General features: G+C 30.7%; 2 protein-coding genes across 15 annotated transcripts in view; one reads left to right on the top strand and one right to left on the bottom strand.

Annotated features, from left to right (window-relative positions):
- The window catches only part of LOC118200022 (uncharacterized), a 97,846-nt gene that overhangs the window by 75,481 nt on the left and 4,840 nt on the right, over positions 1-17,525 (bottom strand). For 3 of the 14 annotated variants that reach the window (XM_035371933.2, XM_035371938.2, XM_035371939.2), the window contains exons 1-2: positions 11,290-11,437; positions 11,095-11,186 (exon numbers count right to left, since the gene is read on the bottom strand). The exons of 3 other annotated variants lie outside the window; for them this stretch is intronic. In XM_035371933.2, coding sequence (XP_035227824.1) covers positions 11,095-11,132 — 38 coding nt within the window. In that variant the 5' untranslated portion in view covers positions 11,133-11,186; positions 11,290-11,437. Of the gene's footprint in view, positions 1-7,050; positions 7,140-11,094; positions 11,187-11,271; positions 11,438-17,525 lie in introns of those variants that run through there. 8 more of the 14 variants (XM_035371937.2, XM_085810726.1, XM_085810722.1 and 5 more) reach the window with 6 other exon arrangements.
- The window catches only part of LOC146998459 (uncharacterized), a 32,337-nt gene continuing 26,481 nt past the window's right edge, over positions 11,670-17,525 (top strand). The window contains exon 1 of the mRNA XM_085810730.1: positions 11,670-11,947. Within this exon, the coding sequence (XP_085666856.1) occupies positions 11,781-11,947 (167 nt within the window). The 5' untranslated portion in view covers positions 11,670-11,780. The remainder of the gene's footprint in view (positions 11,948-17,525) is intronic.

The raw sequence follows: 17,525 nt of genomic DNA, 5'->3' as shown, positions 1-17,525 counted from the left end.
TTTTTTCTTCCATGATATATTGTTTAAAGTTAATATATTTCTCATACTTATCATTCCAATAATTTATGATCAGGTATCATTTTATTAATTAACAAAAAGGCTGTTCCAACTTGACTCCAAGAAAGCATTTCATTTCATATGATCCAGCTGTGTGTTTCCATCTTCTGAAATACATTCTTTTTGCTTACTTCTCCAAATAAGTAAGAGCAGCCTGATAAAATGCAACAATAGCTTCTTGAAATTCAATAACTTCGTATGGTAGCACGTCTCCACTCTCTTCAAGCTTTTCTAACATTTATTGGAAATAAGTTATCCTCTATCTTTAAGAGCTTTAAGCTTTAAGAGCGTCCATTGAAGCAATTACATCAATGCAGTTTGATTTTCAACTGTTGTAATAACTTTAGGAAATACTGAAGCCTGAGTGTTAATAAAATGTAGCCAAGCTTCTGCCACTGGATTTTCAAAGAAAGCATTGGACACTTTGCTTGAGATTGAAAAAAGCCTCAGGTAAAGATTTAAATTCTACAATTTTTACTCTAATTCCATAACTATAAATCTAACAAATATTGGAAAAATTGTTACTTCCTTGTGGTTGGTCACATCAGTTAACAAATCAACATTTTTCCGAATCATTTTGCAAGGCTCTTAATGCATAAGGCATGGAAACATTTAGTGTTATTGCTTTGGCCTTGGTTCACGCACATGTAAATTTAGGCTCAAATGCAATTTGAAGCGGCCTAAACTTAATCCATAGACCTAAAACTATAGTTGTGGCAAATAGTATGGTACGCAAAAGTACCTTCTAATGCAGCTAATTCTTCTTTCTTATCACCCATTTTCTCCTGTTTGAAGACATTTTTTAAAGACAAACTAGATGCAGCAGCAGCACATTTTATGTTTATTACTATTTATATAAATTTTAATATCTGTGCATCCACCATGGCTTACTGAAAACTCCAAAGAACATGTATTGCATCCTACATCGGAATTGCTTCTTTTTTTTTTTCAATATACAGGTATTCATTTTGTATGTCTTTGTTAAATGCACACTTCCTTTTTTTTAACCCATGCCTAAGAAAATAAGTAGTAAAAATAAATAATGAATTAAAGTAAACTGCATTAAAACATGCATACCCTTAGGACATATATATTGCATTATTGATAATTAAAAAATATATGTCGTTAAAAAATGGGAAACATCATTACACATCATCATTTTGGCAGATTAAAAAAAAATTTTAACCCTTATGCAAAATCAAAATGACAATGCAGTAAAAATTTTACAATCTGAAGATGACAAAAGAAAAATGATTTTAGATGGATATACTTATAATAAAATTTCAGCTAATGACGAAAGAACTGTTTTTAGATGCCGTGTAATAACGTGCAAGGGGATGAGTGCACTGCTGAACACATACATATCTAATGGACCGGTGATAATTAAAAAATATATGTATACATCATTAATTCAAATCACAATCAAATTAATATATCAATTAAAAATTGTAGTGTTGTCTGTAAATGAAAGTCTGAACTGCAACTATGGACTGTGAGCGAAAATTCCTGTATGTCGGGGTGGGGGCTGGAGAAAGAAATATAGGAATAAGAACTCCTCAACTAAAATTTTTCTAAGGTAATACTAGATGGGGAATCCTCTGTTTATGCAGCAGGTACGGCATGCATCTCTTAACTTATGTTTGTATTCTTAGTTTGCTACATACACTAATTAAATAAATATATGCATTTAAACTTTTACATTCTCCCATTACTGCTTTTCGGGGAAATTCAGGGCAAATGCTATGTATATTTGGGATCAAAAAAGAAGTTGTAAAAAATCAGGAGAGGGCCTGAAAATTCGTGACTGCCCCAGGAAATTCAGGACATATGGTTACCTAAAGACAATATTTAATAACTGAAGAGAAAAGAGGTAAAAATATCCCAAACTTCACCAAACAAAATTCACAGAAACATTTCATAATGTGAAACAAACAAACAAAACTCCACACCTTTTTGTATACATCCTTTTTATACATACCTTTTACCATTACTGCTGCCAAAAAAATTCAAAATATTCGAGAAAAAATTTAAGAAGTGACAAAATAAAAATTGTTCATTTTGGCAAGTATAATTCCATCTTCAATTTAGAAAAGGTGATATCTTTGAAAATATTTATTTGATATATTTCTATAAATTGGCACTCAACAGACAGGTAACTTTCTGTTTTTAAAAACTAAAGCAGAAAAATAAATTTTAATTTTACTAATAAGGATTTTTGTTCTATAGCAATGACATACAAAATTTTAGACAACTTTCCAACTAATAGCACTGAAACAGTTATGATATTTTCCTGCTTCTTTTACATCTTTGCAATTCAAAGTATACATGTATAATCAAGATGGACATTTAAGTAAATAAAGGCTGAGGTCACCATTTTAGAACAGTATACAGCAAGAGTTATTATAAAGTGGTGAATGACAGGGAAAAGAACTGCATTTAAGAAACATTCTATTTTTTAATGCATAGTGCAATACCAAACATACATAATGACACTTAACTCATACATATTTCTTTCTTTCTTTTTATTATATCATAAAAAAGTACGTACAATTTGTCTGTTTTACATCTTCTGTGTACAAAATTATTATAATACTTCTGTTCATCTTCAATTCCTTAGAACCCTCCTTTTAACTTTACTCCTTTATCTCACATGAGATTATAATCCCAAAATACAGCCAATGTATGAAATGGCCTAATGATTTAAAATTAAAACTGCCAGCCACATGTAGTTAGACTGACTACATACCTGCCACTAGTTCAAAGTTGAACTAAATGTCAACACATGGGTACTCTCAGCTGCAAATTAATTATACAGTCATCATGTGTACTTTAAACTGCAACTTAATTAATAATAAACTTAATTACATGCTTATTGCCTTCTTATATTTATATTGCAGAAGTTACCTTCCATAAAATAAATATATTTCAGTGATTAACCAAATTTTGTAACTTTAAATTGGAAAAGTAACTTAAGTATGATGAAGTGCATTAAATAACAAATTTAGACAAAATGCATTAAATAGCAAACTGCTCAAATTCATCAAATCTCAGGTTTATTTAAAGCAACTAACCAATCAAATGATAGTTTTTAGATATTATAAAACAAATTACACTTCCAGTGCTGATAGTTTTGGCATTAAACTGCTATAAATCAAAAATGTTTTTGATAAGTGATATTATTCTCGTCAAAAAATATACTTTCATAAATCAGTCATTTTAATAATTTATGTTAAAATATGCATGTGTACAATAATTGGAGGTAATTTAATATTAATATGATTTCTATTATGAAAGAATTATGCATAAATTTCTCATTAACTCTTTCACATCAAAGTCGCCTCAAACCTCTGAGCATTCAGACATTGGCTGGACGCCCAAATGCCTGAATAATTTCCTACCTAGTGCTTTCCCCCATCACTTTACTGCATTGCTCTTTGCTTTCAGGTGTTGTTGAATGGCATGTCAGTCATTTTTTTTTAAATGACTTAAAGTAGTTCTGTTATTTCAATGCACCTTTGTTTTCCTTTGTTTACTATCAATGTTTAGCTTTTGATGCCCGAAGTTGGAATCCCCTCCCAAGGGGACACTTCACCCAGGCTGAAAGCACCCAAAAAAGAAGTTCTCACTTTACTTAAGTAGGTTACTATTAGCGCTGTAGTATTCAATTTGTCATGGGGGAAGGAAAAGCATTCCAGGTTAATATGAATGTTTTATATGTTTAGAAAAAAGAGATTTTGCACTCTCTCGATGCAGAAGAGTTAAATTCTACACTACCACTGATCTAGAATCTGCATTTTCTATTATCAAAATTCAGATTTTTAACTGATAATGTCAAGAAATAACATTAGTTTTGAATTACAATTGTATTTTTAATAATACATATTAATGTAAAATACCTTTTTCATTAAATTCTGACATTCAAAACATTATGGCTTTCAAAAGTATAATAATGTATTTAAGGTTAATCTTTGGATTATGGTAACTTGAAGAAAATTTGGCGACAAACTCTGCTACAGCAACCCTCTATTTTTTTTCGCCGCCATTTTGTCTTCACGAAGTAAAGACATGTTTCTTTTCTTTTTATTTACTCAACACTTTTCCCAACAATCTGCTAGCCGAATTACACTTATGCTAGAAATTTTATGGAACAAAACTGTGTTGATCTTTGGATTATGGTAACTTGGCGATTTCTTGGCGACCAACTCTGCTACAGCAACCCTCTATTTTTTTTTTTCCGCCGCCATTTTGTTTTCACGAAGTAAAGACATGTTTCTTTTCTTTTTATTTACTGAACACTTTTTCCAACAATCTACTAGCCAAATTACACTTATAGTAGAAATTTTATCTAACAAAACTGCTTAATCATGACAAATATTCACTGCAAAATTGGGAAAAAGCACAATCACAAACTCCTTGCGTGTTTTTCACAATAACACATACACATAAACCATGTACATGTCGACTTATTTTTACTTAAAAAAACATCCCAGAATTGCACAAAAATGGCATTGCGCACACTCTTCACTATATCCATATACACTGCTTTTTTCTCATAAATTAAAAAAATTTCACGAAAATGCATGACAATTTTCTGAATCTTTAAACCCGGTAAAAAGAACATATATGAAATTACCTTATCGCGAAAAAGTATATACCCTTTCCAAATATGAACATTTCCACGTATAAAATAAATAAAATATCTAAAAACTTTTACCTCTAAATTATCTATTATATTATAAATGTCACCAACGAATTCATACCGCAAACATTACAAATACTTAGTGTCAAATATTTAAATTATTTCCATGCACGTTTACTTCAACTAAAACGTATACCAAATTCCTACAAACATAAAATTCACAAAATAACTATCATTTAATTAAAATATCACTAAAACCATGTACACGTCGACTTATTTTTACTTAAAAAAAATCCCAGAATTGCACAAAAATGGCATTGCGCACACTCTCCACTATATCCATGTACACTGCTTTTTTCTCATAAATTAGAAAAATTTCACGAAAATGCATGAAAATACTCAACGTATAACTACTCAAACATATTCCAAAATACTACAAACATAAAACTCACAAAATCACGAACATTAGATTAAAATATAATTAAATTAAAAAACACTACTTAAAATATAAATAAACATACATTAAATTAAAAAACACTACTTAAAATATAAATAAGCACATACATTAAATTAATAAAAATTAGATTACAATCCTAATTACTTTAAACTAAATCATTGCTAATTACAATTTTCAAATAATACCATTTTAATTTATTTACTCCTTACATTTAGAACAAATGCATAAAAATAATATTCTCAAATGATTAAAAATACTAACTTACCTAATCTTCTTCAGAATCTTCTTTACGTCGCTGCAGAATCTTCATTACTACTGCTAATTTCTAAATCCTAAATCCAGTAGTCAACTGGAAGTCTATTCACCAAGTAATAAAAAATTAATAAAATTTCACCTATACTCAAATTACTTTCAGCAAACCACGTACTGTTCCTTACACTCCTTTTCACAAAATGTCCATTTTCACCATATTTCTTGCACCACCATTTAAACTTGTAATATCCTTCCTTGGTTGATCTTTACATTATGGTAACTTGGCGATTTTTTGGCGAAAATTTCGTGACCAACTCTCCTACAGCAACCCTCTATTTTTTTTTCCCCGCCGCCATTTTGTCTTTACGAAGTAAAGACATGTTTCTTTTCTTTTTATCTCCTGAACACTTCTTCCAACAATCTACTAGCCGAATTACACTTATGCTAGAAATTTTATCAAACAAAACTGCTTAATCATGACAAATATTCACTGCAAAATTAGGAAAAACTGCACAATACCATCCTCCTTACGCATTTTTCAAAATAACACATACACATAAACCATGTACACGCCGACTTATTTTTACTTAAAAAAACATCCCAGAATTGCACAAAAATGGCATTGCGCACACTCTTCACTATATCCACGTACACTGCTTTTTTCTCATAAATTAATAAATTTCACGAAAATGCATGACAATTTTCTCAATCTTTAAACCCGGTAAAAAGAACATATATGAAATTACATGATCGCGAAAAAGTATTTACCCTTTACAAATATCAACATTTCCACATATAAAATAAATAGAATATCCAAAAACTTTTACCTCTAAATCATCTATTACATTATACACGTCACCAACGAATTTATACCGCAAGCATTACAAATACTTAATATCAAATATTTAAATTATTTCCATGCACGTTTATTTCAACTTAAACGTATAATAAATTCCTACAAGCATAAAATTCACAAAATAACTATCATTTCTTTACAATATCACTAAACCATGTACACGTCGACTTATTTTTACTTAAAAAAAATCCCAGAATTGCACAAAAATGGCATTGCGCACACTCTTCACTATATCCATGTACACTGCTTTTTTCTCATAAATTAATAAATTTCATGAAAATACATGACAATTTTCTCAATCTTTAAACCCAGTAAAAAGAACATATATGAAATTACCAGATCGAGAAAAAGTATTAACCCTTTCCAAATATGAACATTTTCACATATAAAATAAATAAAATATCCAAAAACATTTACCTCTAAATCATCTATTATATTATAAACGTCACCAAAGAATTCATACTGCAAGCATTACAAATACTTAATAATAAATATTTAAATTATTTCCATGCACGTTTATTTCAACTTAAACGTATACCAAATTCCTACAAACATAAAATTCACAAAATAACTATCATTTCATTAAAATATAATTAAATTCAAAAACACTACTTAAAATATAAATGAGCATATACATTAAATTAATAAAAATTACCTTACAATCCTAATTACTTTAAACTAAATCATTTTTAATAACAATTTTCCCAATAATACCAAATTCCTTTCCACATTACATTTACAACAATGCATAAAAATAATATCCTCAAATAATTAAAAATACTAACTTACCTAATCTTCTTCAGAATCTTGATTGCGTGGCGGATACACTTTTCTTCCTTCTGTTTCAGAATCTTTAAAATCATACTTATCTTTTAAAGCAAGATACCAGGTAAAATAAATAACATAATAAAACAACTTTATTTCTCTCTCGCACAACCTTAAAAAACATTTATTACTATCCTTTTCAATACCACTAAATACCCATTTCGAATTCACTTTAGTTACGGCCATGGGATCCAAAAATTCATAAACACTATTTCACACAACACAGAATAAAGCCAAATAAAAAAATTGCCAGATTTTTTTCCCGATTAAAGAACAGTAATTCGTCCATTAATATCACATGACATATCCCATGATCTCTCATTTCTCCCACACAAAATAATGCGTAATCGGAACTGAGTACTGCTCACATTATTACCAAAGTCCCAGGTAGTAACCTTTATCGCCTCCAAAATGTCGCCAAACTATCAGTTACCATATTGTAAAGATCAACCCCTTCCTTTCACACAATCTCAACTGATTATTATTATCAGATAAACACATTAAAAATTTAGAATTCACTTTACATAGCGCCATGCAATCCGAAAATTAATCAACACTATTTCACACAACACACAATGAAGCTTTTCCAAATTAACCCCCTTTTCCGATTAAAGAACTGTAATTCGTCCATTAATGTCACGTTTTACACAACACATAATATAGCTAAATACGAAATTTCCAGATTTCCCCCCTTTTCCGATTAAACAACTGTAATTCGTCCATTAATGTCACAAGACATATCTCATGATCTCTCATTTCCCTCACGCAAAATAATGCGTAATCGGAACTGAGTGCTTCTCACATTATTACCAAAGTCCTAAGTAGTAACCTTTATCGTATCCAAGTACATTACTTAAGTCCTAGCTAGTAACCTTTATCGCCTCCAAAATGTCGCCAAACTACCAGTTACCATATTCCAAAGATCAGCCCAAAACTGCTTAATCATGACAAATATTAACTGCAAAATTGGGAAAAAGTGCAGAATCACAAACTCCTTGCTGCGTTTTTCAGTATCGCACATACACAGTAACCATGTACAGGTCGACTTATTTTTACTTAAAAAAACATCCCAGAATTGCACAAAAATGGCATTGCGCACACTCTTGACTTTGTCCATCTACACTGCTATTTTCTCATAAATTACAAAAATTTGCACGAAAATGCAGGAAAATTGGCTAATCTTTGGAATATGGTAACAGGTAATTTGGCGACATTTTGGTAAGGCGATAAAGGTTACTAGCTAGGACTTTAGCAGTGTACTTGGATAAAGTCAAGTGTGTGCGCAATGCCATTTTCATGCAATTGGCATGTTTTTTTTAAGTGAAAATAGGTCGACGTTTAAATGGATACCGTGTATGTGCAACGCGGCAAGCAATTTGCGATTCAGCACTTTCTCCCAATTTCGCACCTAATCTTCGTCATGATTAAGCACTTTTGTTCCATAATAGTACTAGCATGAGCGTAATTCGGCTAGCAGATTGTTAGAAGAAAATGTTGAGTAAAACAAAAAACATGCCTTTACTTCGTGAAAACAAAATGGCGTCCAACCAAAAACTAGCAAGTTGCTATAGCAGGGTTGGTCGCCAAAAAATTGCCAAGTTACCATAATCCAAAGATTAACAGGAAAATTTTGTGAATCTTTAAACTCGGTAAAAAGCACATATATGAAATTACCTGATCGCGAAAAAGTATATATCCTTTCCAAGGATGAACATTTCCACGTATAATATAAATAAAATATCCAAAAACTTTTACCTCTAAATTATCTATTATAAACGTCACCAACGAATTTCTAACGCAAACAATAAAAATGGTTACAAATACTTAGTTTCAAATATTTAAATTATTTCCATGCACGTTTACTTCCACTCAAACGTATACCAAATTGCTACAAACATATAATTCACAAAATAACTATCATTTTATTAAAATATAATTAAACCATGTACACGTCGACTTATTGTTACTTAAAAAAAAATCCCAGAATTGCACAAAAATGGCATTGCGCACACTCCTCACTATATCCATGTACACTGCTTTTTTCTCATAAATTAGAAAAATTTCACGAAAATGCATGAAAATTTTGTGAATCTTTAAATTCGGTAAAAAGGACATATATGAAATTACCCGATCGCGAAAAAGTATATATTCTTTCCAAGGATGAACATTTGCATGTATACAGTAAATAAAATATCCAAAAACTTTTACCTCTAAATTATTTATTATAAACGTCACCAACGAATTTATAACACAAACATTAAAAATGGTTGCAAATACTTAGTGTGAAATATTTAAATTATTTCCATGGACGTTTACTTCCACTGAAATGTATACCAAATTGCTACAAACATATAATTCACAAAATAACTATCATTTAATTAAAATATAATTAAATTAAAAAAACACTACTTAAAATATAAATAAGCACATACATTAAATTAATAAAAATTAGCTTACAATCCTAATTACTTTAAACTAAATCATTGCTAATAACAATTTTCCAATAATACCATATTAATTTATTTACTCCTTACATTCATAAAAATAATAGCCTCAAATAATTAAAAATACTAACTTACCTAATATTCTTCAGAATCTTAATTATATGGCGGATAAACTTTTCTTATTTCCTCCGCTAAATAAAAAGCAAAATTCTCTTTATCATAATGCTTCGGAATGGCGCTTTTTATAGCACTCCATGTGCCCTCTATTGTATTCGTATGTGCACCTGTTTCAGGATCTTTAAAATCATACTTATGGTTCACAGCAAGATGTTGAAAACCTTCATCCTCCAAACAGACATATGACTTCCAGCAATCAGATATTATTGTACCAGGTAGAATAAATAACTTAATAACACTTAATAAGCAATCTTTACTTCTATCTCGCATAACCTTAAAAAAACACTTATTACTACCCCTTTCAATCCCACTAAATACCTATTTCGAATTCACTTTAGATAGGGCCATGGGATCCAAAAATTAACCAACACTGTTTCACGCAACACAGAATAAAGCTAAATACAAAATTTCCAGATTTCCCCCCTTTTCCGATTAAAGAACTGTAATTCGTGCATTAATGTCACATGACATATCTCATGATCTCTCATTTCCCTCGCACAAAATAATGCGTAATCGGAACTGAGTACGTCTCACATTATTCCCAAAGTCCTAGGTAGTAACCTTTATTGCCTACCAAAATGTCGCCAAACTACCTGTTACCATATTCCAAAGATTAGCCATATTTAAATTCAGATCCGTGGCTAGGGTTTTCAGTGCTTGGGGACAAATGGAGATTTTGCCCCCCTTTCTGTGGGACAAGAATAGAAGACCTTTCTTCTAAAGTTTGTAACATCAATTTGGCACCCTCTGGATGCTGCACCCCCTTGCCCCCACCCTAGCTACGCCACTGTTTAAATTGTATTTATTTCAATACTTCTAAATGCCATTAACACCTCAGCAGTTATCTTTCTAGCCTTCCAAGGTAACATAAATAATTAGTCACACATGTAAACTTTATTGACATTTTGCTTTGTTGCTTCCATGTCGCATTTCAGGTAAATGCCTCCAAAATGGCCTTTCCAAGTAATCCCAAGATGACATCAAAATGTTATTAATTGTACATGTATAAATGCTTTTTAGAATACTTTGGATTCACTTTTTAATTTGTTTGAAAACAAATGCATCAGTAAATACAGCATTTGTATAAACACAAAAACATTGAATAGTTTATCTATTTTAATTCTATGATAATAGAAGATGACTCTTAATTACCTAGTAAAACAATACACTATACATCCGCTGATGATTACGCTTACTTTTCAGCCTAATTTTATGCTCTAGTGGTAACTTTTATGAACATGCACACTCACTATGTATGTATAGTAAACTTCACTTCATTCAAACCTACATGCATATTCAAAGACAGATACTTTGAACAAACAGTATTTGTTTACAATGATTATCCACGAGCTAAATAATATTAAAAAAAAAAAAAAATAAAACTTACATCTCTATAACCTTTTTATCTAGAAGTCTTTTAGTCATGTTCGCTGTCCAAGACAAATACAATTTCTACAAGTTGAATAGTGAGCCATTATCCTGTCAATACAATAAAATATTAACTTTTGAATTAGAACAAAAAATTATGCAGTATCAATACGCATTCAATGAACATAAATTTTACGGAGCAAATGTTGTCAACCTTCTTTACTTTAAAATGCACTGTTATAAAAAAATACTTCGGTTATTTACACTTTTCCTACATGCTGTTTAATTCAAGAATAAAATTTAGAAATTACTCTCTAATATAAGAATGTTTGTTGATCATTTAGAACTATAAACAATAATGCTCATACACATTAATGTAAACAATGTATTTGCACAGCTGACACCGGAATAAACAAATAAAAAAGTACTCATTATGTACTTTTTATTTATTGTGGGATTTTTATGAAAATACTTTTTTTCATTCCATATAAAATTGTTTGTTCACATTTATTTAATGGTGGAATAAGTACTTTATTTTTTTGCAAAAAAACTAAAATTTAAAATAACTTATATCTTCCTAACAGATAGAAGTGAAGTGAATAGAGAAAAACGTATGTGTAAACAATTTGAAAATTCTGTAATTTGTGTATAAACGTCAAAGAATCTCTAACCTTAGATATTCTTTGTAAACGTGTCGGCAATATAATGACAGATGTTGATTGTGCAGAGGAAGTTGCAGCTTTTGAAGAAATGTTTCAGGACCGTTTTACTGAAAAAGACGAAGCTTATGTAGCAGTTAAATCAAAAAAAATCCCTCCGCCGTCTGTGATCCATCCTTGGAAGCCAATGCAAAAACAGTGGAATAAACGATGGTACTTAATCTGATTTTAATTTATTGATATACTTGTATCATACATCTGCAAATCGTATATTTAAGATATTGTGTTTTATTTATAGTATTCTTTTCTTAATAAGGAAAGACTGGAATATTATTTGTATTTATTATTTTCAATTGATGTTCGATTACAGTAAGCGAGTAGACACTGTTACCATTATAACTGTCCAATACAAACTGCATGAACCCCAATCTTAATGATAAAACTGGAGCTAAAAATCAGAGAATTGGATAATAATATGTTAGGGTCAAGTGCAGAATCGCCCACTAATTTGAAAATAAAAGAATTAGCATCTGACATTAAAAAATCATTGGGTTGATCTTTACATTATGGTAACTTGGCGAAAATTTGGCGACCAACTCTCCTACAGCAACCCTCTATTTTTTTTCCCCGCCGCCATTTTGTCTTCACTAAGTAAAGACATGTTTCTTTTCTTTTTATCTACTGAACACTTCTTCCAACAATCTACTAGCCGAATTACACTTATGCTAGAAATTTTATCAAACAAAACTGCTTAATCATGACAAACATTCACTGCAAAATTGGGAAAAAGTGCACAATACCATACTCCTTACTCGTTTTTCAAAATAACACATACACATAAACCATGTACACGCCGACTTATTTTTACTTAAAAAAACATCCCAGAATTGCACAAAAATGGCATTGCGCACACTCTTCACTATATCCATGTACACTGCTTTTTTCTCATAAATTAGAAAAATTTCACGAAAACACATGACAATTTTCTCAATCTTTAAACCCAGTAAAAAGAACATATATGAAATTACCAGATCGAGAAAAAGTATTAACCCTTTCCAAATATGAACATTTTCACATATAAAATAAATAAAATATCCAAAAACATTTACCTCTAAATCATCTATTATATTATAAACGTCACCAAAGAATTCATACCGCAACCATTACAAATACTTAGTGACAGATATTTAAATTATTTCCATGCACGTTTACTTCAACTAAAACGTATACCAAATTCCTACAAACATAAAATTCACAAAATAACTATCATTTCATTAAAATATAAATAAATTCAAAAACACTACTTAAAATATAAATGAGCACATACATTAAATTAATAAAAATTACCTTACAATCCTAATTACTTTAAACTAAATCATTGCTAATAACAATTTTCCCAATAATACCAAATTCCTTTCCACCTTACATTTAGAACATGCAAAAAAATAATATCCTCAAATAATTAAAAATACTAACTTATCTAATGTTCTTCAGAATCTTGATTACGCGTCCGATAAACTTTCCTTGTTTCTATTTCAGGATCTTTAAAATCATACTTATATTTCACAGCAAGGTACCAGGTAAAATAAATAACTTAATAAAACATCTTTATTTCTATCTCGCACAACCTTAAAGAAACATTTATTACTACCCTTTTCAATACCACTAAATACCCATTTCGAATTCACTTTAGTTACAGCCATGGGATCCAAAAATTAAGGAACACTGTTTCACACAACACAGAATAAACCCAAATACAAAATTTCCAGATTTTTTCCCGATTTCTCCCCTTTTCCGATTAAAGAACCGTAATTCGTCCATTAATATCACATGACATATCCCATGATCTCTCATTTCCTTCACACAAAATAATGCGTAATCGGAACTGAGTACTGCTCACATTATTACCAAAGTCCCAGGTAGTAACCTTTATCGCCTCCAAAATGTCTCCAAACTACTAGTTACCATATTGTAAAGATCAACCCAACAATCTGCTAACCGAATTACGCTTATGCTAGAACTTTTATGGAACAAAAGTGCTTAATCATGATGAAGATTAGGTGCGAAATTGGGAGAAAGTGCAGAATTGCAAACAACTTGTCGCGTTTTTAAGAATTGCACATACACGGTATCATACATGTACACGTCGACCTATTTTCACTTAAAAAAACATCCCAGAATTGCACAAAAATGGCATTGCGCACACTCTTGACTTTATCCATGTACACTGCTAAAGTCCTAGCTAGTAACATTTATCGCCTTACCAAAATGTCGCCAAACTACCTGTTACCATATTCCAAAGATTAGCCAATCATTGTTTTCCATTGATAAATAGTTTTCACAAGTATTTTCCCGATTATTATGAAAAAGAAAATTGTATCAGAAATCTATTTTGTTCAAATGTACCTGAAATTTTTTCTCGCGAAGGAAAAGAAAAATTAATAGAAATTTCCTGTAATCGAACTCTAACTGAAGATTTCAAAAATAACACACTTGTTAACTTCTGGCTGAACTGAAAAAAGAATTTAAAAGCATTTGAAATATATATATTAAATTTTTACTGCCTTTTTGCACAACCTATTTGTGTGAACAAGGATTTTCGGTTAATCTTTGGATTATGGTAAATTGGCGATTTTTTGGCGACCAACCCTGCTACAGCAACCTGCTAGTTTTTTTTTTTTTTTTTTTTTTTTTGCATTCCATTTTGTTTTCACGAAGTAAAGGGTTGATCTTTGGATTATGGTAACTTGGCGATTTCTTGGCAAAAATTTGGCAACCAACTCTGCTACATCAACCTTCTACTTTTTTTTTTCGGCGCCAGTAAAGACATGTTTCTTTTCTTTTTATTTACTGAACACTTTTTCCAACAATCTGCTAGCTGAATTACACTTATGCTAGAAATTTTATCAAACAAAACTGCTTAATCATGACAAACATTCACTGCAAAATTGGGAAAAAGTGCAGAATCGCAAACTCCTTGCCGCGTTTTTCAGAATCGCACATACACAGTAACCATGTACACGTCGACTTATTTTTACTTAAAAAAAATCCCAGAATTGCACAAAAATGGCATAGCGCACACTCTTCACTTTAGCCATGTACACTGCTTTTTTCTCATAAATTAAAAAAATTTGCACGAAAATGCAGGAAAATTTTGTGAATCTTTAAACTCGGTAAAAAGCACATATATGAAATTAACCTGATCGCGAAAAGTATATACCCTTTCCAAGGATGAACATTTCCACGTATAAAATAAATAAAATATCAAAAACTTTTCCCTCTAAATTATCTATTATAAAACGTCACCAACAAATTTATAACGCAAACATTAAAAATGGTTTCAAATACTTAGTGTCAAATATTTAAATTATTTCCATGCACGTGTACTTCTACTGAAGCATATTCCAAATTGCTACAAACATATAATTCACAAAATAACTATCATTTAATTAAAATATAATTAAACCATGTACACGTCGAGTTATTTTTACTTAAAAAAACATCCCAGAATTGCACAAAAAATAGCATTGCGCACACTCTTCATCCATGTACACTGCTTTTTTCTCATAAATTGCAAAAATTTCACGAAAATGCAGGAAAATTTTGTGAATCTTTAAATTCGGTAAGAAGGATATTTATGAAATTACCTGATCACAAAAAAGTATATGCCCTTTCCAAGGATGAACATTTGCACGTATAAAATAAATAAAATATCCAAAAACTTTTCCCTCTAAATTATCTATTATAAACGTCACCTGCAAATTTATAATGCAAACATTAAAAATGGTTCCAAATACTTAGTGTCAAATATTTAAATTCTTTCTATGCACATTTACTTCTACTCAAACGTATTCCAAAATACTACAAACATATAACTCACAAAATCACGATCATTAAATTAAAAAACACTACTTAAAATATAAATAAGCACATACATTAAATTAATAAAAATTAGATTACAATCCTAATTACTTTAAACTAATTCATTGCTAATAACAATTTCCCAATAATACCATGTTAATTTATTTATTCCTTACATGCATAAAAATAATATCCTCAAATAATTAAAAATACTAACTTACCTAATCTTCTTCACAATCTTGAGTGCATGGCGGATAAACTTTTCTTATAGATTAAATAATCCAGTTGTCAACTGGCAGTCTATTCACCTACTAATAAGAAATTAATAAAATTTCCCCCATACTCAAACAACTTTCAGCAAACCATGTGCTCTTCTTTACACTCTGTTTCACAAAATGTCCATTTTCACCAGATTTCTTGCACCGCCATTCAAACTTATCTGAAATATCCTTCCTTTCACACAATCTCATTTCATTCCCACATGTTGGACATTCATACTTATCCACAATTAATCCTACACTCATACACCATTCAAGCAATTCTTTTCGATTACACATAAACACAATAAAAATTTCGGATTTCCTTTACATAGGGCCATGGGATCCAAATATTAAGCAACACCTTCACAGAACATAGAATGAACCTAAAGCTATAAAGTACGGCAGATATTTTTACAAATTTACCCCCTTTTCCTATTAAAGAACTGTGATTCGTCCATAAATGTCACATGACATATCTCATGATCTCTCATTTCCCTCACACAAAATAATGCGTAATCGGAACTGAGTACGTCTCACATTATTCCCAAAGCCCTTATCGCCTACCAAAATGTCGCCAAACTACCTGTTACCATATTACAAAGATTAGCCCAATTTTCCAATAATACCATATTACTTTATTTACTCCTTACATTTAGAACAATGCATAAAAATAATATCCTCAAATAATTAAAAATACTAACTTACCTAATCTTCTTCAGAATCATGATTACGTGGCGGATAAACTTTTCTTATTTCCTCCACTAAATAAAAAGCAATCGTATGTGCGCCTGTTTCAGGATCTTTAAAATCATACTTATAGTTCACAGCAAGATGTTGAAAACCTTCATCCTCCAAACAGACATATGACTTCCAGCAATCAGATATTATTGTACCAGGTAGAATAAATAACTTAATAAAACTTAATAAGCAATCTTTACTTCTATCTCGCACAACCTTAAAAAAACACTTATTACTACCCCTTTCAATCCCACTAAATACCTATTTCGAATTCACTTTAGATAGGGCCATGGGATCCAAAAATTAACCAACACTGTTTCACGCAACACAGAATAAAGCTAAATACAAAATTTCCAGATTTTCCCCCTTTTCCGATTAAATAACTGTAATTCGTGCATTAATGTCACATGACATATCTCATGATCTCTCATTTCCCTCGCACAAAATAATGCGTAATCGGAACTGAGTACGTCTCACATTATTCCCAAAGTCCTAGCTAGTAACCTTTATTGCCTACCAAAATGTCGCCAAACTACCTGTTACCATATTCCAAAGATTAGCCAGTAAAGGCATGTTTTTTTTTTACTCAAAATTTTTTTCCAACAATCTGCTAGCCGAATTACGCTTATGCTAGAACTTTTATGGAAGAAAAGTGCTTAATCATGATGAAGATTAGGTGCAAAATTGGGAGAAAGTGCAGAATTGCCCACTGCTTGCCGCGTTTTTAAGAATTGCACATACACGGAATCGTCCATGTACACGTCGACCTATTTTCACTTAAAACAACATCCCAGAATTGCACAAAAATGGCATTGCACACACTCTTGACTTTATCCATGTACACTGCTAAAGTCCTGGCTAGTAACCTTTATCGCCTTACCAAAATGTCGCCAAACTACCTGTTACCATATTCCAAAGATTAGCTGGATTTT

The sequence above is a fragment of the Stegodyphus dumicola genome, chromosome 2 (assembly GCF_044657685.1).
Source record: "Stegodyphus dumicola isolate Sdum_Otavi_A_Nest chromosome 2, ASM4465768v1".
NCBI lineage: Eukaryota > Metazoa > Arthropoda > Arachnida > Araneae > Eresidae > Stegodyphus > Stegodyphus dumicola.
The sequence above is the reverse complement of the archived record's forward strand: the minus strand, read 5'-3'. Positions and strand labels throughout refer to the sequence as shown.